This window comes from Python bivittatus, unplaced genomic scaffold (genome assembly GCF_059951505.1).
Source record: "Python bivittatus isolate LINGU-HERP-01145 unplaced genomic scaffold, Pbiv_v1 ctg000840_np1212, whole genome shotgun sequence".
Classification (NCBI taxonomy): domain Eukaryota; kingdom Metazoa; phylum Chordata; class Lepidosauria; order Squamata; family Pythonidae; genus Python; species Python bivittatus.
The window spans coordinates 12,830,584-12,856,014 of record NW_028277113.1 but is presented as its reverse complement, the minus strand read 5'-3'; the positions used below and the strand labels follow the sequence as shown (position 1 = coordinate 12,856,014).

The following is a 25,431-nucleotide window of genomic DNA, read 5'->3' as shown; positions in this document are numbered from 1 at the left end:
TCAAGCTTAACAAGAATGTTTACTTTTACTCTCTGATGATTCTACTTTTTCTCCCATTTCATAAATAATGTAACAACCTATGAAGTGAGTAAAGAAAAACTCAAATGATTCTCTGGCATTCATTCTTTTTTTATGGATGTCGACTGTTTGGACAAAGAAAAATATTCGGAATAAATAAAAGATCACAGCAAAGAATCAATGGAAAATGCATAAAGCAGGCTGATAGCTCCAACATGTAGTTAAACATAAAATATGATAAATGACACCCTTGACAAGTTGATAATGTTGACAGGTGAAGAAATAATTCAATTTCCAAAGGTTTGTATTAAAGTTGTTATTAGAAACATTGGCATGTTTTAACAATCAGTCAAAGGACATTCAGGGCATAAAGTGGCTTGAGCTGAACACAACTGTTATTATATGTGGTCGATATATTATGTCTTATTGATAATTATGAATGTTCTACAGCAAAATTTATTGATGCAGAACAATTTAGGAACCAGAACTGGGACTGGCAACTCACTCTGTGGCTAAGCAACATGGTTATTAGTGAAACATCATGTGACTGTGATGGGCTTATGACCTCACTTCCGCTGTGGTCATTAAGCAAATCACCTGCAGTTGTTAAGCAAGACACCATGTGACCATGACTTGCAATTTTATTGCTGGCTTCTCCATTGATTCTGCTTATTGGAAGTCAGCTATGAAACGCGCAAATGGCAATCACGTGACTGTAGGACACTGTGACAGTTGTAAATGCCCGCCAGTTGTGAACTGCTCAAATGTCAATCACATGGCTGTGGGGATGCTGTGATGATCATAAGTGCAAGGACCAGTCATAAAGTTACTTTTTCAGCGCTGTCATATCTTTGAATGGTTACTAAACAGGGCAGTTGTTAAGAGAAGTCTACCTGTACTCAATTGACTGGAATAGGTCTGATATACTTCATATATGCTCTAATGTAGCTACAGACATTCATAAATATTGGGGGGTTACTTGATATTTGAGTTCTTTTATCTTGGAATAATTATCCCAAGGGTCTTAAAGGGGTCTTTAAGAATATTGAATATGTAGCTTGTGATCTTAAAATGAGATTAATTCAACTATTTTACATATTTATTAGAGATATCAGAGAATGTTTAAGAAAAGCTATGAACTTCATTATGCTTGAAGCAATGACAGAGGAGACATTTATGCATATAATATGGCAATGCCCACTACTGTCCTGCTTTGGTTTAATATTCATTTTGTTAATATGGTTTAGAGAAAAGTAATACGCTTTAAAATGTGGATGTGATTCCAAATTATTAATTTGGAATTAATCATGATGTGAAGAACTATAGATTTATCAAGCATGGGGCACAGCAATAAAAGATAACTCTTTTAAAATGGAAAGACAGTGCCATCCCAGATTTACTATGCTAGATTAGTGATATGTTTTGCTCTTTGCTTCTGAAGCATTTCCTTATGAGCCTAATGGAAAGACTAATCAATATTACTCAGGTTTTAAAGCTATATTTAAACAGTGAATTGCTTTTTCTGTATGGTAACAAGTTTTTGTCCTTTTTCTTTCCCCCCTTTTTTCTGTTTCCTTTTATTTTTCTTGCTTTCGATCTTTTTTTCTTTATAGAAAGGAAGGAAGGAAGGATGGAAGATCAGTCCCTATTGCTAATTATGGCAATTTGTGTAAGAGATGGCACTGAATAAACTATATCAATAATATTTAAGTACACTCTACTGAAACATCTTATTGCTGGTGATTTCTTTATACTGGAAGCACGCAACTGAATTAACAAAAGGATTTCAAATAGACTTAACGCACAAGCGTGATCCTAACAGGATTCCATTTTAGACTGAATTAGAGCTCTTAGCAGAATGAGTAAGGTGTCAGAAATTCCAGAATAGCAGCAGTTGAGGAAAATGAGACAAATGTACCTGTTCTATACACAGAATAAAGAGTCAAAGTGTTCTTAGATTGCCAAGATAATATAAAGTATTCTAATGGACTTTATCAAAGCTCCTAAGCCTTTCCTCACAACTTCTACTTCAGAATGATATTCATTCGGCTTCAAGGAAAGGAAAGAACCTAAGCTGAGATCTGGATTGATGAAACAATTTACTGGTGATCAAGTCACAAAACTGAACTACACAGATCTCGGCCAGCAAGAAGGGACCAAATAAGCCCATTTTGGAAAGAAATGAAGAGGATGGTAGGCAGAGAATTAAATGACAGAAGTGTCCCATGCTGGAAACTCCTGCTTCTAAATATGAATAAACCTTGCATTAGAAGATATGGAAAAAAGTTTATTTATTAATAAATATTTAAATAATATAATAAACTTTTATACTCTGTTGCCATTGCACAGGTAGTCCTCGATTTACGACCACAATTGGGCACAGAACTTCCATTGCTAAGCGATGCAGTCATTAAGTGAGCCATATCCAATTTTACAGTCTTTTTGCAGCAGTCATAAAGTGAATCACCATGGTCATTAAGTGAATCCAGCCTCCCCCATTGACTTTGCTTGTTGGAAGCCCCTGGGAAGGTTGCAAATGGTGATCACGTGACCGTGGGACACTGCAACCATCATAAATACATGCCAGCTGCCAAGTGTCCAAATTTTAATCACGTGACTGCAGAGACGCTGCAATGGTCGTAACTGTGAGGACCAGTCATAAGTCACTTTTTCCAATACCGGCATAATTTCAAACGGTCATTAAATGAATGGTTGTAAATTGAGGACTAGCTGTACATAGATTCTATGTACAAAATTTTTAAAAAAGTTATCTAGTGCCAGAATTCTGAAGTTGAGCATAAACTCATTTATAGAGAGCTGAAATGATGTCTGCTCAATCATTCAACTTGAAAATTGTGCTCTATACTGATTTGCACAATTTTGAGGAACAAGATCTGACATACTGCTCATATGAAATATAGGTCGGACTGTTTGTAAAGTTATGGTGACCTGGCGCCACTGCTTTCTGATGTATGTTAGATCTAACACATGTTGTTATGAATTATGATGACTTTGTCTTGAGAAATGTCCAAAACTGAATACATATCAAACAGAAAATTCCTACACCAACAATATAGAGCTTATTTTCAAGAGGAATAAAAGTTCTAAAACCACTATATTATTATTATTGCATCAAGTTTTCTGTCTTAGGCTAGATGGTTCCAACAGAAGAACTACATGTTCAGACCTCTAAACTAAGACCAGAGTCCTTTGAGCAATCCTAATCATCCTATTATGGAGTTTGGTATATATTTAAGAAATCAAAGACTGGATGGGAGATGGTATGAGTAATCTCAGAGGACTATCATCTCTAGGATGAGTATGGAACTCAGAAACCTAGTGTGCTATAGACCAAGACATTTTTCTAGCCATGTGCTCACATTCGTTCCTGATATGTAGGCATTCAGAGGATATAACATTTATAAATTTCCCAACTGTTGGGGAAGCTTTACTCTACAGAGATGCTGTTGTATGTATGAAGGGCATGACCACTTTCTTAGAAAAAAGTGTGGATGTAAAGATTTTGTAATACAGGTAGTCCTTGACTTATGACAGCAATTGGGATCAGAATATCCATCGCTAAGTGATGTGGTCATAAAGCGAGATGTCATGTGACTGCATTGCTTAGCGACTGCAATCCTGGCACTCCCAGTTGCTGTTGTTAACCAAGAATTGCAGGTCATTAAGTGAAGGGAGTCCCAGATAAGGAGCGCAGGGGTGCCACAGGGGGATGGGGGAAGCTTTGTGAGGCTCAGGACAGGCCATGCACGAGTTGGGGGAATGCTGCAGTATGGTGCAATGCTGCAGCTTCCCCAGCCCGCCCAGCAGTATGGTGCAAAGCTGCAGCACCCCAGGAAACCTCAGCCACTCCAGCAGTGCTTATGACTGCAGGGGCACTGCAACCACCTCCCCCCACCTGCCTATCTCCCTCCCTCCCTCCCTCCCTCCCTTAAATATCTATGCTGTTTTGGCCACCCTGCACAGCAGCACTTGGCGGTGGCAGTGCTGGGGCTGGGGCTGAAGTAGAGGCCCAGGGCTTTCAGCAGTCTCAGCTAGCTGCCACCCCCCCCCGGCCTCTACTTCAGCCCAAGCCCTGCCGCTGCCACTGAGAAATGCCACCTCAAGCCGCACACCACAGCAGGCCTCCCCAGTACCACTGCGCAAAGTCCCAGGTGCCCTCGCTGCCCTGCGCTCTACAGGCTCTGCCATGCCCAGCTGACCTTCACTGTTTTCCTCCCACTGCTGACAAGGCACACTCGGCCTGACCCTATTGTATGTGAGTGTTCCTTTTAGATACTGAGAATAGCTTTGTGGATTGATAACAGCCTCTTGAATTGGGACTGGAAGTGGGAGGTAGTAAAGATAATAAAGAACAGATATATAAGGGATATACAGTGGGGCAAAAAAGTATTTAGTCAGCCACCAATTATGCAAGTTCTCCCACTTAAAAAGATGAGAGAGGCCTGTAATTTTCATCATAGGTATACCTCAACTATGAGACAAAATGAGAAAAAAAATCCAGAAAATCACATTGTCTGATTTTTAAAGAATTTATTTGCAAATCATGGTGGAAAATAAGTATTTGGTCACCTACAAACAAGCAAGATGTCTGGCTCTCACAGACATGTAACTACTTCTTTAAGAGGCTCCTCTGTCCTCCACTCGTTACCTGCAGTAATGGCACCTGTTTGACCTTGTTATCAGTATAAAAGACACCTGTCCACAACCTCAAACAGTTACACTCCAAACTCCACTATGGCCAAGACCAAAGAGCTGTTGAAGGACACCAGAAACAAAATTGTAGACCTGCACCAGGCTGGGAAGACTGAATCTGCAATAGGCAAGCAGCTTGGTGTGAAGAAATCAAGTGTGGGAGCAATAATTAGAAAATGGAAGACATACAAGACCACTGATAATCTCCCTTGATCTGGGGCTCCATGCAAGATCTCACCCCCTGGGGTCAAAATGATCACAAGAATGGTGAGCAAAATTCCCAGAACCACATGGGGGAACCTAGTGAATGACCTGCAGAGAGCTGGGACCAAAGTAACAAAGGCTACCATCAGTAACATACTACGCTGCCAGGGACACAAATCCTGCAGTGCCAGATGTGTCCCCCGCTTAAGCCAGTACATGTCCGGGCCCGTCTGAAGTTTGCTAGAGAGCATTTGGATGATCCAGAAGAGGATTGGGAGAATGTCATATGGTCAGATGAAACCAAAGTAGAACGTTTTGGTCTAAACTCAACTCATTGTGTTTGGAGGAGAGAGAATGCTGAGTTGCATCCAAAGAACACCATACCTACTGTGAAGCATGGGGGTGGAAACATCATGCTTTGGGGCTGTTTTTTCTGCAAAGGAACCAGGACGACTGATCAGTGTAAAGGAAAGAATGAATGGGGCCATGTATCGTGAGATTTTGAGTGAACGCCTCCTTCCATCAGCAAGGGCACTGAAGATGAAACGTGGCTGGGTCTTTCAGCATGGCAATGATCCCAAACACACCGCCCGGGCAACGAAGGAGTGGTTCGTAAGAAATGCTTCGTAAGAAGCATTTCAAGGTCCTGGAGTGGCCTAGCCAGTCTCCAGATCTCAACCCCATGGAAAACCTTTGGAGGGAGTTGGACGCCCGTGTTGCCCAGCGACAGCCCCAAAACATCACTGCTCTAGAGGAGATCTGCATGGAGGAATGGGCCAAAATACCAGCAACAGTGTGTGAAAACCTTGTGAAGACTTACAGAAAACGTTTGACCTCTGTCACTGCCAACAAAGGATATATAACAAAGTATTGAGATGAACTTTTGATATTGACCAAATACTTATTTTCCACCATGATTTGCAAATAAATTCTTTAAAAATCAGACAATGTGATTTTCTGGATTTTTTTCCCCATTTTGTCTCTCATAGTTGAGGTATACCTATGATGAAAATTACAGGCCTCTCTCATCTTTTTAAGTGGGAGAACTTGCACAATTGGTGGCTGACTAAATACTTTTTTGCCCCATTGTACAAGAACTGTTGTAAACATTTGATATCTTTTTTTAAAACTTTACTTGTCAGTTATTTTAGACAGGTATTATTTTTGGCTCTACAACTGTATCTGCAGATCGAATGAAAGAAAATATATTCTATGTTTCACTTTTAATTCCTCAAAGTGTCAGGTAAATCTTATCTTCATTACTTCTGGGTGATGCACGATTCAATTCAATTTGCAATTTGGGCTAAGAAAATTCAAAGAATTATTCCATTACTATTAAAACATATTTTTTTCTCAGCACCTTTATTCAGTTAAGATTATGCCTAAAAACAATCAGAAAAAAATCCTTCCCATATAAGCTTTGTGTGGAAGATATCTCAGGTATAACTGACACCTGTTGGAAACACTTCATTCTCATGACTAGAATACAGCAATTGAAGGATATATCTTATTCAAAAAGAACTGAAGTAACAGAAAGTAATAATATTGACAAGTGCCCAGAAATCCAAGGGAATAAGCTTGATTGTGCTATTAATCTGGCTAATATAAGTGGAAGAAGAATTAAAAATATTGTTGCTTGTATCTACTACTAACCATTCAACCAAGAAGTTGTGAACGATACTTTCCAAAAGCAAATGGCGCCTGGACTTCTGGGTGAAGAAATGGCGAGCTAGGATGTCTACAAAGGAGCAGAGATGCCAATGTGTCTAAGACTGATGGATTAGCATTAAATCCACTCCAATCGAAGTTCTCTAGATAAGGAGAGGATGAAAGATCACCTACTTGTTTTCTGGATGGCTGTTCCTCACGAGGGGACTGCAGGATATTGATTGACTCGTGGGTTTGAGTGCTGAGAGATCAGGGAAGCCATCAAGCTCTCAACTGCAGTGGAGCCTTAAGTGGACACTAGGTTAGTCAAACCTTACTTTCTAAACATCTTCGGAATTTAAGTATTTTAAAGCTAAAAGAGAACTTCCAAGCAGCAGTTCAGAAAGATCTATCTGGTGAGTGATCCTTCATTCCGAAGAAAGAAGAAAGAAAAGAAAGAAAAAGAAAATAACTAATTAACAACTTAAAGAATATATAGTTCTTTATATAACAGCAAAAAGCTGGACAAGAATTTAATTTAAGAAAGTTTTAAACGGATTAAGAGACTAGATAAATCTGGAATATTAAGACTTTTGCTATAACATTTTTGAAATAAATAAATAAAATAGTACTTTCATGGGAACATAAATTGGTTGGTCTTTTTGGGAAAAGATGTTTGGTTGATTTCTCAAAACAAAGAAACAAAAGAAATTTGAGACAGATCATGTGATCACAGAAATATGAAACACTAGAGGGAGCTAAAGATCCCAGGCAGGAAAAAGAAAAAAAAAGAGAGAGAAAAGCCTGTCTTTTATTTTGGTACTTGATGAACAGCAATGAAACTTAAAGAAATGACAAATAAAGGTATCACACATGAGACATTTCAAAGGATTTTTGAAGGAATGGGGGAAAAAGCTTGCAGCTATAATGACAGCAACACTATCTGCTTATGTGAATGCATTATTCAAAAGAGATTTTAAAGAAGAAATGAAAGATGTGAAGGAGTATAATTGGGAAGAATCTACAGAACAGAATTAAGAAGTAAAACAAATTATAGCTTATGCAGAAATGCTGTAAAATAAAACAGAAGTTGTGAACTATAAGACAGAGATGAAAATTAGAGTGGAAATTCAAATATTAAGCCAAAAGATGAAAATGACCTGGGAAATGACCTATTACTGGAGTTACAAAAGAGGTCTGTTAAAGTCTTGGAAAAAATTTTCAGCTGGGAGAAAGAAGATTTGGACAGAGATCAATTCTTCAATAGCACCTTAATGTTAAATTAAGGATCAAGAATGTTAGAATACTGAGCAAAAGAAAAGAATATAAAGTTCACTTGTCTGATCAGGTTTAAAATAAGAAATATTTCTATAAAATTCTGGAAACACTTTATGGACTTTTTGCTGACATTAGATGGAAATGTTAATGATTTTTGGATTTATGGATGGATAAAGATTGGAATATGGGAAGAAATGAACTATATAACTAAAAAAGGGGCGGAGAGATATCAAGTTTGCTTGTACTTGTAAAGAAGATTGGAAATCACTTCTTTATTCCTTTTTTTCCTTTCTTTCTTCTTCCTTTCTGCACTTTTTTCTTTCTACTTTTCTTTTAGATTTTAGTTTGTATTATCTTTTACTATTGTTAAAATCTTTAATAAAAAGTATTGCAAAAACAAAAAACAAAAGCAAATGGCAATTCTTTCAAAGCAATATGAAGTACTAGAGATAAGGAACTAACATCTGTTGAAAGACAAATTCCACCAAACATGGACTCTCTAAGAAATTTCCAAAATGTTTTGCTGACGACTTTTTCTTTCAGAGTGGAGAAAAGCTCAAGAGAATTAGTTATCCATGATTTGCTAGCAAGCAACAGGAAAGACTTAATATAGGAGTTCTTGATTTTAAAGCAAACTGATCATGAGTATAAACAAATACATATCCTGGGTTTCAAGAAAGCAGATTTTTACAAACTCATGATACAATGCTAAGTAGAATTCCAGAGCAAAAAAATAAAAAAATTAATGGAGGCCCTAAAAGCATAACTGTAAAACATTTTCATTGAATGGAAGTTAGCAGACAATACCAATATGCTTGGACAAAAACTTTAACAAAGATCTGAAAATAGAATAGACACCAAGGAAATATACTAAGGTCACTAAGAAAATATACAGAAAATCTAGATTTGTAGATATGGTGTTGGGAACACATACGTTCAGAATGTGCTGAGGTTACCTGATTTTGTAATATGTAATAAGACCTTCAAATTGTAACTGACACAAATTTAATATATGTTAGCTGTGTCATGCAGCTGCTGCTAATATAGAAGCAATTTTGAGTTGCATTATCAGAAATATAACTTCTAAATATAAATCATAGTTTCTGCATTAATCAGATCCTAACTTGTATGCTACGTATCATACTTAAAAAAAACAAACTAAAGAGGCGAAGAGAAGGGCCACAAGGATGATTTGGGATAGGAGATGAAACTGGATACATTCAGCCTTGAGAAAAGATGACTGATAGATGGAAATGTAACAAACAGGTTGGATCCTTTTTTTATATGTGGTGGCAATGTTGCAAAGCTCAACAATATTGGAAAATGGTTCATTATTGAATAGAACATTTTTAAAAAATTGTAATCCCATTCCATCCTGAAATGTTATTAAATTTCACTAATCCACATATTCCTTCAAAACGTACAGCACTGTATGTGTAACAGTTGCAAGAATTCTATATGCCTTTTATTGGAAAAGATCTTTGATCCCCTCTTTGAAAATGGCTAACTGAATTGCAGGAGTATGCCTCAATGGCTAGAATAACTTCATATTTGAAAAATAAATCTGATGTACAATTCAATTCTAATTGGAAGCCATTTTTAGAGTACAATTTTATACATGGAATTGTGCACTTTCCAAAATTTGGGTTATAAGAGTTTATATTTTAATTTGACAAATAATCAAGCATAGCATTGTTTTAATGTATTGTTTATTGCCCATAGTTTATTTGTCTTTTTTAATAATCCGACTTGGATTAACCAAGTACCTTTGTCTAAAGTTTAACAGAGACATGTTTTGATTAGAAAATGGATATGAAATATTTTATACCATCATAAACTTTTAATAATATATTAGATTATATATTTCAGATTTGTTGGCTGTCTGTATTTCACTGTCTATAGTTGGTTCTTTAGTTGTATTATCTATTTCCTATATTCTTTTAAATTTATACTTGTATTTGCATTATCTATTTTCTACATTCTTTTAAAAATATATAAAAATTGTTAAAAAAGAAATAATGACTGGGGGAGGGAATATCTGATAGACAGTGTCATGTCACAAATTAGAAGGTTATAAACTGTTCTTTGTCAACCCCCAGAGCAGAACACAGAATGGTCTGATGTTACAAGGAGGCAGATATTGACTGAATGTGAAGAAAAGCTTCACAACCCTATTAGTAAGAGCAGAGCGACAATGGAAGTTATGCCATTCAAGATCTAATTCTAAAACAGGTTATTCCCATGGGCATCTGCTACAAGCTTTTTATCAAAATGACAAAACTTGTGTTACAATGTCAGATTATAAGCTCCACCCCTTAAGTCATTGCATGCAACATCATGATGCAAATACAAATGGGACAGAATTTGCATGTTTTGTCTTTTGCTCCCCCTTGTCCTCCAGCAGATGCCCAGGATTATTCACAGTCAGAGACAAATGAAGAAGAGTGAACAATAAGTCAAGCTACAAGAGAAATCTAAACTAGTTCAAGACTTGTCATAATTCCAGGTAAAAGCTAGACAGCCAGATTGGGCTGCAGACAACAAACAGCTGGTGCTCCAGAGAACTCTGTCAAGCAGTCAAAGTTCAAGGCACAAAGCTACTTGTTTATACAGATTTTTAAGAAACAGATCTTGCTTCTGGCAATAAGCTGAAGACTATAGTTTCCACATTTTAATTCAGCTGATATTCATGAAACCTAATTACAAGTAAAGATCAATAATGAGCACTGAGCTACTCTTGAGCATAACTTTATTTTCAAAGGGCTCTCTCTTGTAATTGAAAGAGTTGGTGCCTCCCCGCCTTCTGACAGTCAACCAGGCAGTGTTACCATTCTCATAGGCTGGGTGGCTATACCAGTGTGTGTGAATCAGAGCTTTGGGCAAAAGAGCCAGGTCTAGTGGTGATTGATTCTGGCTTAGGTCCTCTTCTAGGACCTGACTCATCTTGTGCAGATAAGTAGGTGAGATTATTTGACTGATCTTCCTCCTCTGAAAATTCTTCTTTACATAAGATCAAAACAGCAGATTCCTGTAAAAAAATTAAATTAACTTTGGCAAAGCACATATGTTTGACCACCACCACTTAACATTTCTACAGTTTCCATTCTCCAAACAAAACAATGCAATAAGATTGGCATTTATTGTCTCAATATATATGAATCTGCACAATTGTTGGTTAGAATTACCAAACTCTATTACATTTCATCATCAAAGTAGATTGTTTTAACTATGCACTATTTCATCAAAGCTAGACAAATGCCTGTCATGCCATGAAAATGGCATACTCAGCTGAATTTGACTTTCTTTTGAACAATAAACTGTCCTAATTCATACATTGTTTTTGAGATTTAACTTCAAGTCATTCACGATATAGCACGATAAGACTAACATTCTGAAATAAGTCCAAAGCCCTCTTTAGAACACACAATTACTTCATTATATCTGTAATATTATTTGTGATGCTTTCCTCACTCAAAACAAACTCCTAACTAAAAAACAAGAAAAAACATGGGCATTTCAAGTGAATTTCTACATTACTTAAAACTGCTTGTTTGAGTAGTACTACTAATAATGAACTTGGGTACGAATTAACATTTGAAATTTAGTCACCATAAGTGTCAGCTCATATTTAATATTGAGCTTTATTTGCCATTCCATTGCTTGTTTTTCTCAGTGCTAATCTATCCTTCTGGAATTTATTTTCACAGTATATTGAAGCTTTAACCACAATAAATAATGTTGTTTCATTTACAGATTCTTCTATTTCCCTGTTCACTCCTTTTTCTGGGTCATTAATGTATGTAGTAGGTGGCTCAGGAATACAGCTACTTTCTCCACTGAGTAGCAATAACATATAAATATGAAGCATACAAACTCTTGGGTTTTATTGCAAATTCAAAAAGTTAAGTATTCCCTAAATTCTGATTCTGAACTCATAAAACCAATAATTTAAAAAGAGCCTTGGTCACATGAAGGAAGCTAGAAAATTAACAATGTCATTATGTCCTTAAGAGAGATGTTTAAAACAACTATATTTTATAATCAAATTATCCAACTACTGAACATCTGGAACTAGAAATACTTGAATATTAACAATGATAAGCAAAATAAAAATACCCCAGAAGTCAGAGAAAGAACCGTGCAGAGCACACAGCTGGAATGCAGACAGTTGAATACAACACAAACTCGTAAGCATCATTCAAGATCTAAAACTGACTTACACAGTAAAAATCCATAGACAGGTCATCAAAACACATCCCTGTGTGGTAATAGTTCCACAAAATGGAGCATACATCAGAAGGTCACTGAGAAATGTTATTGTTATGTACTCCTGTGTGCCTACAGATTACATTCAAGACCTTCTTTCTGACACCTAAGCTTTCCATTCCTTATTCTGCCAACTCAGTAGGCTACCTGTGGTCCAATGTCAGAACCAGACAGGTTTGTTTTGAATACAGCAGCTGTACAGTAAATTAAAAATGAATCGGAAGTAAAAAAAAAAAAGAAAAAGCATTTTTCAGGTAAACCACCTTTAGCCCAACTATAGAACTACAATGCAATGACCTCAAGAATGTTTCTATCTCATTAATATAGTCCTGTTTTACAATAATTTATTTATCACAGTTTTCTTCAATTCTCCCAAATCTTTGTAACTCTGAGACAAGTTTGCTATTACAGATCCTCCAGTCTCTTTGCCAAACAACAGGTCTCCAGTTTAATTAAGTAGGAAATCATGATTCTTAAACAGGTAAGACTGGATTACATTTATACTGTAGATGTTGCCAATGAAACAGCTGGGGATAATACAGCAGTAAGCAAAATTGCAGTTTGCCCTTACAAATAAGATGACCTATTTATTATGGAGAATGAATGGCTACAAACCAGGAAAACAGCATATATCAGCACAGAGCACAGAAATTCTATGGAATATTAAAACTTTCTACCATTACTTACCTACGCATTTCAGCTATTTTAAAAAGATTCATCATGAGAAGGCCTATGATAATATCCAAGCTATGCAAATCTATGTGGCAGAGCAAATGTAAAAATATTTTCATTTCTAATATTAAGATACTAAAGAAATAAAGTATTTCAGATGATATGATTTTTCACCAGAATCATAAGAAGAAATTAAGAAATGCCTGTTATAATCCAAAGATACTTGCTTCTCATGTTTACAAAATTTTCAGGACACAATCACAGGATCTGATCCTTCTTTGGTTGGGAAAAATTTACAAAGTATAAAGGCTCATCTATCAGTTTCCTTTATAATTTAGAAATATTTTAAGAAACGCTATTGTCTATTAGGATACAATATACCTTAATTTTGAAAAAAGTATTTTCTCTAAGACCATATCTAGAATTGAAGAATGTTATGCAATTTTTTTTACAGGAGAAAAGAACATTTATGAAGGCCAGTAGTTTTGCCTCCATGCTAATACACATTTCTAAGATATGCTTTTGCATCTGCTATTTCTTCTGTGAAACATTATAAAAATTAGAGATTCACGTCAGTTATAGCTGTATATTGATCACTGTTATCCCATCATACTAACAAACAACCCTTTGAAAATAAAACACCCAGATTTATTAGGGCATACCTACTTTTGCATTATGACTGATTGTTCTGACATACTAAGACCATTACTAATTCCTTTTTGGGTGAAGTGAGGATTGTTTTCTCATGACAAAAAAAGAAATGAAAATTGCAGTAGTTGTCATGTAATTTCCAAACATTCAATAAAAATCAAAATAAATGATTGATATTAATTTATGAATACTACCCAAGATTTAACCAACTAAAACTGATTTCTGGAAAATATAGACTAAGATATATTCCATATTATCTAATTTTATTTGGCTCTAAAGCAAGATACCACAACTATCTTCATTAAAACATCTTCATTAAAAAAAGAAAAATGCAGAAGATATTTGAAGCAGATTACAACTCAGAAAAAGAATGTTCCATTTCAAAAATCAAATTAGTTCATAAAATGTAGGCCCAATATTTATTAAAAGCATTATTTTATGTGCCTGGGATGCCAATGCAAGCAACAAAAGAGGCAGTGAACAGCCTTCTACTAAAATACCATTGTAATTCCCAAACTGAGCACAGTAACCTGCTTATCACAATATATCAGCTATCTCTTATAATTATAAAAGGCTGAAACGATGGCCTTAGTCACAGAAAAAGAATGATCTGATAGGGCAACAAAGGTGGATATTAAGAAACTGTTGATGTGCAATTCACCATGCAACACAAACTGTCAGATAGGCAATTAGTAAACATGTTTAACATGAACACAGTAAAATAATAAAGTAAAAAGTAAGGATAATTATAATCAGATACTGATATTAGAGATCTGCAGTTTTTGATTGATCATTCACCTTGAAGAATAACAACAAACATTTCTAATTAATCTTACTTGCAGTGATGTACGTTCAGGTAAAAAAAACATTTTCAACACAAAAATCAAAACTACTCTGTTCTATGTACTAGCAATCTTTTGAAAGAAAAATATCAGTTGTACTATTAATTGTGCCAGCAGTGATAACAATAAGGACAAAAATATTCAAAACTCTCTATAGGTAGTCCTCGACTTACAACCGCAATTGGGACTGGAATTTCTATTGCTAAGTGATGTAGTCATAAACCGAGACATCACATGACCACATCACTTAGCAACTGCAATCCTGGCAATTCCCCTTGCAATCATCAAGTGAATTTCACTGGTCATTAGCCGAGGACCCACGCCAATCCAAGGCATTCTGGGCTTGGTTCCTCCCAGCCCCAAGCCTCAGTAAGGTAAGGGACTGCCTCCAACTCCCCCCACCCGTCTATCTCCCCACCATCTCTGTCCTTTTGGCTGCCCTACACTCTGCCTTGCAGGGCATCAAGCAGCCCTAGAACTGCTCAGCCCTGAGCCGCAGCACAGCACAAAGCTGCAGCTGACCCAGCTCAGCCCCCCCAAGCCATGCAAAGCCACCCCAGCTGTGCGAAGCTGCACCAGGAAGCTGCAGCTATCCCAGCCCAGCCGCACAAAGCTGCACAAAGCCACCCCAGGAAACTGCAGACATCCCAGCCCAGCTGCCCCAAGAAGCATTTGTTTGCACAGCTGCCTTCTCTCCCAGTCCCCCAAAAGATCTTTCGACTTTTGCGCCCAGCCCCCACAGCCAAAGCAGAAGCATCCTGCTGTCTCCTTTTTGGACCCATCCCCCCTGGTGAACTTTTCCTACACATGGCTCCCTGAGCCTTTGGAAACAGCTTGCTTTTTCCTTGTTGTTGCCAGCTTGGTGCAAAGGGGCAATATTAGTAATAATAATTATAATTATTTTTATAATAATATAAAAATTATATATATAATATATATAATAATATAAATATGTTATACTTAGTGTAAATAATATAATAAATAATAAAAATAATAAAATACATAATAAAATTATTTTTATAATAACTATAATAATTTATAATTATAAATAATAATTATTATAATTATTATATCACCCAGGAGCCAATGGGGAAGGGAGGAATTGTTTTCACCCAATGGGAAAGGGCCATGGGTTGACTCAGGGAGCCATGTGCAGGAATCGTTTGCTGGAGAAACTGTTTGCAAAGGGGCTTGCTTTTGCTAGCTTTCTGCAAAGGGGCTTCTTGGTGTGAAGGGCCAGGCCAGGCACACCTCATCAGCAGCAAGAGCAAGAAGATGGCAAGATGAGCTGGGGTGGCGGAGTGCAGGGCGGCAGGGTTCTCAAGAGTGCAGAGTGGTGAGGGCAACTGTGGCTTTCTGGGGCATGGCAAGCAGCCCCAGAGCCGCATGGTCCTGGGGCTGCTTGCTGCCCTGCAAGGCAGGGTGCAGGGCAGCAAAAAGGGCAGGGGGGGGAGATAGGTGGGTGGGGGGAGTTGAAGCACCCCTGTGGTCGTAAATGTAGACAAGCTGCCAAGTGCCTGAATTTTGATCATATGACCGCAGGGGCACTGCAATAGCTGTAACTTAGAGGACTGGTCGTAAATCATTTTTTCAGTGCCGTCGTAATTCTGAATGGTACCTGAACAAATAGGTCGTAAGTCAAGGACTACCTGTAGAAGTACCTTTAAAAAAACGTGCTTATTATTGTAAACTATGTAACCTATATTTCATTCAAGCTTAATTAAGACAGATTAAAAATAGAGAAACATGAATATGCCTTTTGAAAAAGGATAAAAATAAGCATGCATAATATTTTATTTCCATTATGTAAGCCCACTAAAAATAAATGCTTAAATAAGGTTAACATTTTAATATAATACAAATGAACCAGATACAGACTACTGTCATTATTGTATATGAAGTATATAATATAAAAACAACATTTGCCTATGAAGAGTTCAATTGCTGTTACAGGGAAGCATAATATATTAAATGCAATGTAGCTAGTCACCTGAATGCTAGTTCAACTTCTGTATGTGCACAACAGGTTTTCTTAATTTTTTCTTTCTGCATATATATGACAGTCAACACTCCCTCTGTAGACACTCCCAACATCATTAATCTGCTCTGCAGAGCATCAGCACCAATAATTCTGAAATTACTAAAGGAAATAAAAGCAAGATAATTCTGGCCAGTAACATTCATCAGCTCTTGAAATGCTTTAAAAAATGCTCTGCAAATACTTTAAAAGTATAGATTCCAAAAATGTAGAGGTCACCAAGATTATCTTCTTACTTAACTTTGAATTATAACTGTGAATGTAGACAACTCAGCCAAGGAAGAATTCTAGGGCTGCTTTCATACAGCCTTTCTGTGACAGCTGAAATTAAACGTTTGCAAGATTTTAGCATACTATAATCATGGCGCTAATTATTTTTTAGGAAGCTGTTATGGTCAATTTTTTCAAAATTATGTTAGCATATTTGGAGGTACTGCAGTCTTAACTCCTTATAAGGATTTCAATTACATACCACTAACTCCTCTTTATCTATAAAGTCTGGAAAATCATTAGGTACAAAAGAATTATACTTAGTTTGCTTCCATGGAACAAAAAGTAGGAAACTCATCTTCAAGAATGAACTAACCTCAGCTAAAATAGTTGAGTCTCTATAGTCAATATGAGACAGTATATAGCATATGCATGGTATGCAGAAAGACCCTCAATTCAATTCCCAGCATCCTCAAGTAGGGCTGGACTGTGGTAAGCATGGTGGCTTACAACAATAAAATCATACACTAATTATTAAAATATCCATAGTAAAAATAAAGCAATATGGAACAAGCATTCCACTGTTGTGTAACAAAAATTTTGGCCCGCCCTCATGCATCAGAAGTTCATATTCTTGGTATCCTGACAAATTTCAAATTTAGAGTAATTTGTCTGTTTTATTTTAATCCTCTTTCTGAGGCTGACTCTAATCACTGATTAATCTCCAACTGATTTTATTTGTAAATATGGATATGAGGTGCAACCATAATTTTCCTTCATTTGTGACCAGGACTGGGAATAAAGGATATGCTTGCCAAAAGAGCTGTGAGGTACAGATGAATTTTTAAAAAACTGACAGATAGGACATCCTCTACTACAAATGCCATACAGCATTAGAGAAAGTATCATGAGTATGTAGAGGGGGTAGAACATTTGCCAGCAGAACATATTTTTCTTTCTTTACCACCTTACTAAACATTGCAATGGGCTGACTTCTTCATTTTTCAGCCACCATTTTCCTTTGGATACAGGCTCTGTGAGGTGAGAAGCACTTGTACAAAGCTGTTTGTAATTTTTGACTGTAGGAAGAATCTCCAGGGTACACAGGAAGTATAACAGAAGAGGGTTTAGAGAATCACCACAATAAGCAATATCCTTAAGGTTTTATATGCTTTCAACATTTCTTCTTAGGGAAATTTTATTAAACTAGAATGATCTAGCTGGCTTTCGAAACAGAAGATGGGATAATATTAAATCAGAATATTTCACAAATTAAGTATTTCCGATGATATTGCAAAAGATTTCAAAAGCGTAATTGAGCAAATACTTTAAAAACAGTTTTTAAAAAATCTAATTTGCTCCAAATCTAATGAAATGCTAGATGGCAGATGTTGTCAATTTTAAATAATCCACTTTATTGTACATGCTAGTAATTCCTGAAAAAGATTTTTTATCAGAATCTTTAATTAAAATCTTGAAAAAGTGATTGTTGCAATTAGATCAACAAAGTCCACAACATGTGTGAGTTTATACAGACAGGATTTAAAATAACCGAATTCAGTTTCAAGTTTTGAAACTTGGAAGTGTTACAGTTAATAATGTGGTACAAGAAGTGTGAAATGTTTACTTCCAATTATATCTGATGTATGAACTAAGAGATAGCCTTAGGCAAACCATTATGATTTCACTGTCCTATCAAGCCAAATCATAATTAAGGAATGCTAGCCTATAGTTTAGTACAATGTCAAAATTGACAAGCCACAAGAAGCAGCTGTTGTTCTTTTCTCAGAGGCCTTTGCACCTACAATAACTCTTTTTTTAAAATATGTACAGAGTACTCCTGACTTTTATGTCAGAGGCCATTTTTATTTGGATTCAGTGACTAATTAGTGGCTGTAACTAGAAATAAGCTCTTGTGCAACTCTGATTCTAGAACTTAATTGATTCTAGATTAATTAATTGATCTAGATTAACTAATTGAACTGCAGAAGTATAATAAGGATGACCAGACTAGGATTATGACAGCTGTATAGTAGAGTTAGGTACTCTAAACATATTTTCCCTAAAATAGTAATTTCCATGCTTTTACCTTCCTATGTAGATTTGATGAACATGATGAAAACTCAGTTGATCTTTTGAACCAACTGCTGTAAAATTTCTATTTCAAGTCTATTACTGTCATCCACTCCTTTTTACCAGCAAGGATATTTCTCTTGACCAAAGCCACTGTCCTATCCAATATTTTTACAGCATTGCCTTTCTGCCAAAATGGGCAAATGCTGTTCTCTTTTTTGTAGGATAAGGAAGTTAAATTATTGTAATATCAAGTCTCAACTACAAAAAGTATTGCTTTATCTGAATATTCCACATACAGTACCAATAGGATGCTTTTTTGCCCTATCTACTTTTCCATATTCATTCTAAAAACATAGTTTAAACTGAAAAACACCCTGTCAAATCAAGCGTTTATTATAACAAAATCTTTCATTACAACTAGCATTATTACATCAGAATCATCCTGAATTAAAAAAATAAATAAAATAAGTAATCTAGAAAAACAACTAATTCAAAACTTTACAGCAAGATTCTATGTACTTCATTTAGAAGTGAGTTTTACTATGCTCATTGGAGCTTACTCCTTGGTAAGTAAATTTATGAGAATAACTTTAACTTCCATTCACACCTTCATGAGAAAGCTAGGGCTAAAACAGAACGATGGAGCAGCAAAGTAATACTCTCCCCACTAGCCTTCCACAGCTGGGTGCCCACTAACTGTGCTGGATTCAATTCCCATAATATCCAGAAAACATAATCAAAAACTGTATAACATATACAAACCTCCCAATAAATTAGGGCCTTCATATACAATTCCAGTTCTTCAACATCTATCCTGTAATATTTCAAATACTTTATAAAAAGATAGAAAAAAGATAGAAATGGAACTATAAAATACAGGTAAGAGAATGGAGGGAAAACCTGATAATGAATTATAATAAATTCAAAACACATTATGTGTAGATGTCAACATCCAATGTCAGATTATTTTAGTTCATGCATCAGGATATTATTCCCTTCCTTTCCTGTAAAGCTTCCCATATTCTCCCAACTTCTGCAAAGGTGATTTTCTACCTGGGGGAGGGTAACTGAATATATACAATATGCCATAAAATGGAAACAACAAGGAATATATTAAGCAACAATTCACAAATTAAATAAATGCATTTGTCCAAAAATGGAAAATGGCAGGGTATACTAGTTTTCCATCAAAATCTCAATGAATTCCATCAATTATTTCTAAAATCCATGAAACGGATCTTAAGCTATTTTCAAGCAATTAATGGATGGTAAATTCAAGACGATGACAAAACCTGTTTTTTAAAAAATCAATTGTAACACTCAGAAAAGAATAAACTAACAAAATTTTGTTGTGGTTTTTATCAATAAAAAAAATTGAGAACCTGTTAAGTTTATCACATATCACATATTGCATATTTCATTCCTGGAACAAATTAGATAAACAAACTATTTCTGAAACATTAAAAGTTACCCATGTGAATATCTACAAATTTTGCTGTAACACCTACCCATCCAGACATCTTACCTTTTCCATTTATTGTTAATGCAGATGCAATGGTAGCTGTTACTGGCACTGGCAATTGTGGCACTAATGGATGTATTCTTGGCCTGCTCCCCATTCTAGCACGTTCTTCTCCAGGTCCTAATAAAGCTCCAACTGGTTTTTCTGCTGCCACTTCTGGTGCTACAGAATCTTCATGATCCTGCTCAATGCGATCCAGCTTATCGGGACTTTCATTTTGAAAGCCATCCACTGCTGTCCGACTCTTGATAGGACTTTTGGGCACAAGAATTTTGATACCTGATTTTGAAAGGTCCATGTTTTTTCTACCAGAGAGAGGAGTGTTGTTTTTCCGAAACTTCTGGGCAGCAAACAATTGATTTTTTGATTCATGGTCCTTTCCAATAACTAAGGACTTGGACGTCTTTGAAAAAGAACTATTAGTAGATCGAGAAATTTGTTTTCTTGCATTATTTGGAGATGTCCTGTTTGTCCTTGTTAATGTGCTTTCTTTTTGTTTTTCATTGTGATGTCTGTTAAATTCGTGTATATATTCTTCACAATTTACAAGGTGCTGTTCAGGTTCCCATGTGTCATCTTCACTCTCATAGCCTTTCCATCGTACTAAGTATTCCGTTTTTCCTTTCTTGTTTTTTCTTTTATCAACAATTCTCTCTACCTGTTGAAAGAATTAAAGATGGCAATGAAGATGTATTTGTGAATGTTTAAAAATGCATATGTAAAATGTACAATGAGGCAATCTGAAATAAAGAACCTAGTAACAATTATGTTGTGTTTCAATAGTACTCATTAATTTTGGCAATCAGTGTAAATAATTGTATTACTTTTTATGATTTCAGTAAGCTCAAACAACTTTAAATGTAAACATATGCATGAAAGTATACAAGAAATTATATGAAGATGACTAAAAAGGAAAACAGTGCTAATGTAACATGTGATATACTATTATGGGAACAACTATGCACCGTCAGTTATATATCAACTATTAATATATTTACTGTCATTGTGAATAACTAGGATGCCTAACATTCACTGACATAGCCTTAAATTTCTATGAAAATACCAACAAAGAAAAAGCAAGGTTCTAATCATGGTTGAACATCCATCTTTGGAAGATCTTGGGCAACTCATGCATTTACTACTTTATCTTTAAAATGTTGGAGGAGGGGAAATAGCTCCTTAATGGGCAAATTAAGGACGTAAAAATGTTTTTAAATTCATTACTAATTTTGCCTTTCTATATTACTGCCAAGACAGGGAACATAAGATAAAATAATTTTTTTTAAGATGACAGGAATGTACATCATAGTAAATCTGTATTAGCGGAAATCAGTTCCTCTTGGGAAATTTCTCAACATTAATCATAAACATCTATAGATCAGATATACTGTAACTTAATATATTAATGTTATTCATACACTCATCATATTGAAGATAACAAAACATTTAATGTTTCCTCTTGATGTCCTATTTAAATTCTTAGTAAATTATCTCTCTCTCCCTATGCATACCATACATAATACTTACAAAATACTTAAGCTTTGTATTTTTCTAAAGTAGAACTTTGCTAAAAAATACTTATATAACAGACCACTCTGAAATGAAACAAATAACTATAAAGTGACTACAAAAAGACGACAATTAAGAAATTCTAAAATTTGGTATGCCTTCAAATCACGTGGAAGTTTAGTTTTCAATTTCCAAACCAAGTTAATTTCACTGACTTTGAATGATCACATTAAAATATATTTATTTGTTCTGAATTTAGCTGTTTAAAATATTTCTTCTGGGTATGTTATCACAACAAATATTTCAACACTGAATATATGAGACTGCCATAAGTAACCTGTTTGCTTGCTCCTGTAAAACAGGATATCATAAGGGAGATATTGTTGATAGTACAGGATTCTTTGCCTCATATTCTTTTCCCTAGATTTAACAAATTACATCACCTTACTAAGTAGCAGGATTTGGATAGGTATAATATATGAGGATTTTATACAAGAGCATAACATTGCTACATATCTTCCACCTATTTTTTTTCATCATTAAAGGGCCTACATCTTGCAAAACTCATATTCATTAGAACTCATTCCAGTCAGAAATATTGGCTTGTAGAATACATATAGCAAAAGTGGTCCCTCTCTACATATTCAGCATTCCTACATACTGTTGGCTCATCATTGTATTATACAAATCATTTCTATTAAAACATAGAATTATCCTACCAATCCATGGAAATGAATCTGCTGAGATAAGCATAAATGTATCACATATATGCAAATAAGTTTAAAAATCTGCTTTGATTAGCATGTTCTTGTAAATAAAAAAAAAATCTAAAACCTAAAACCCAGCAATAGCAGGTATTCATATATTGGTGAATTGTTTTAACCAATTTGGTACTCAAAGGAAATGAATAAAGGTGTAAATAATACATAAATAGACCAAGAGATAGACAGACATGGAATGAATCAAAATTTGAATTATTCTTGACCTGTCTTTATGCACGTTATTGTTAAACTAGTTTCATTTCAAGTAGCTGACCATTCTAAAGATATCTCATTTCTATTATGTATACCAAATATGTTTGCGTGAAATATATTTCTTATGTTTAACTGTCTTTAGATAATGTGGACTCAATTTATATTTTGTATTCTGCAATGGAAAGATTCCTTTTATCCACTGGTAAGCACTGGACTACACAATGACTCTTGCTGGTAGGGAAGTAATTATTGACAATCTCCACCCAAACCCTGGCAGATCTTATACTTTCTAAAATTTGAAATCTATTACAGTCTTTAATAAAAAGAAAGCCTTATTATTTAAATTCCAGTTTAGTTTCAAAGCAGATTTTGCAAATGTTTAATCTTTTTTTTTTTTTACATTTTACTCCCCTACTGTTTGTAAAACCTCTATGAGAAGCAATGCATAAAGTGACCATTTTATTACATAGCATACAATTTTAAGAACTATCCAAGAACCTCAAGCCCACTTTCAAATGAAAGTTAACTTAGCATAGATTTCTTTATATTTAGTTCTGCTATATGAACACACCATCTTACAACTTAATTGTCAATGAATAGGAAAATGTACTCATTTAGAAAGCACTTCTATACTTTACAATTGCTTCCACCCTATTAGTGAAATTCAGTACAGGTAGTCCTCATTCAGAAACTGCCTCATACAGTGACTATTTGCAGTTACAGTGGTGATAAAAAAGTAACTTTGCAACCAGTCCTCATATTTACGACCTTTGCAGTTCTGTAAAGCAAAGGAAAGCTTACGTAAAATCATAAGTACACATGTGATTTCACTTAGTGACTGCTTCACTTAACAACCAAGTTGCCAACTCCAATTGTGGTTGTTAAACGAGAATGACCTGTATTTCATATCCATATTCTTAAAAATCCAGGACACATAACAGAATGAATATGGCAGAACTATCCTCCACTCTCTTCACTTCTCTAGCCCTGGATCCTGACCCTGACATAGCCTCTAAGCCTATGAGAACATAATATTTTACTTTCTGTTTTGTTTTTTTGTTTTTGTTTTTACTTCCGCTCATTTGACTATGTCTGTTGTTTGAATTTTGGGACAAGATAGTAGAGCTATTAGGAATTTGAAATGTTTTCATACTTAACTGTAGGGCAAATTACACTCTGTTTGCTTAGTATTTGGAGTGACGTAGAGAACCACAAATCACTAGTGCTAATATGCCAACTTATTTATTTAATCTAAATATATTTGTATGCCCCCCCCATTTCAAACCAGAATTCTGGGTGGTTCACAATCATAATATGAAAACAACACCATACAAAAAATTAACAACAAAAAATAAAAACAGAAACAACTAAAATCTGGCACCACACCCAAAACCTCTTGATGCAACCCACAACTCCAGCTTCAACCTATCCCAATACTTTGGGGAAAAACCAGCTCTTTACAGTTTCTCAGAAGGTTCAAAGGGTAGGGGGCTGCCATGGAAAACTTATTAAAAACTTATCAGTTCAAATAAACCAAATCATGCATGCTTAAATTCATTTTTGGATTCAAGACAGTTTAATGAAATTCATTCTGAATGTAACCTAAAGGCATCTTCGTTGTTGGCTTCAACAGTGATAATTCAATTGTATCTTAAGAACAGTATTTCTCTTGAAAACTGGTCACCACTCATCTTAAATCTGCTAGATTATCCCAACCTACCTCTCAGTGGATTCTTAGTAATACCAGAAGAATCATAGGGCTACTGCAATCATGCTCTGTGTAGTGACGCTATTCTATTTCAACCTGCTTTAAAACTTTGAGACTTACTTACTGAAGAAGATTTATTTATTTATGTAGAAGATTTGTATGGCCGCCTATCTTAAACACAGCTCTGGGCAGCTTACAACAATAAAACCAATAACTATAAAATGTAAAACCACAAAATAAAACAAAAACCCAGTGCCTCAATCATCCCCTTGGGATGCCCCACAACCAGCTCCAGATATCCTCATTCTATCCCCGCGCCTGGGTAAAAACCAGGTCTTCATGGCCTTTTGAAAGGCTAAAAGTGGGAGGAGGGGCTGCTAAATCATCAGGGGGAGGGTGTTACATAAGTTAGGGGCAGCCATGGAAAAGGCACATTTCTGAGGCCTTGCTAGATGGCAAGAATTCAGGGAAGGGACCTGGAGCATGCCTACCCTATCCAATCTCTTAGAACGGGCAACTCCTCTTAGGGTGAGGCGGTCCCACAAATAACCTGGTCTTGTATCATGTAAGGCTTTAAAGGTGATAAACCAGCACCTTGAATTGCACCCAGAAGAAAACTGGGAACCAGTGCAGCTCGCACGACAGAGGTGTAATGTGGGCAAATCTAGGAACACTGTGCGTGCACCACTGAGTTCTGGAGCAGTTGTAGCTTCTGAGTGGCCTTTAAGGGCAGCCCCATGTAAAGTGCATTACAGTAATCTAAACCAGGAGTGACTAAGGCATGTGTGACCATAAGCAAGGCCTCCTAGTCCAGGAAAGGGCACAACTGGCACACAAGGCAAATCTGTGCAAAAGCCCCCTAGCCACAGCTGCCATCTGCTCCTCAAGCAGGAGCTGTGAGTCCAGGAGGACCCCCAAATTATGCATCATCTCAGTCTGGGGAAGCGCAACCCTGTCCAGAGTCAAAGATAACAAATCATCAGACCCTGGGGGGCTGAAACCCCAAAGCCACTCCATCTTGCCAGGGTTGAATCGAAGTTGGTTTCTCCCCATCCAGACCCTCCAGGCACTTGGTCAGCACTGCAACTGCATCACCTGCCTGG

At 35.9% G+C, this 25,431-nt stretch overlaps 1 protein-coding gene across 1 annotated transcript in view; it reads right to left on the bottom strand.

Annotated features, from left to right (window-relative positions):
- Positions 1-25,431, bottom strand: part of CDYL (chromodomain Y like) — a 103,186-nt gene that overhangs the window by 50,971 nt on the left and 26,784 nt on the right. The window contains exon 2 of the mRNA XM_088130645.1: positions 20,141-20,795. Coding sequence (XP_087986771.1) covers positions 20,141-20,795 — 655 coding nt within the window. The remainder of the gene's footprint in view (positions 1-20,140; positions 20,796-25,431) is intronic.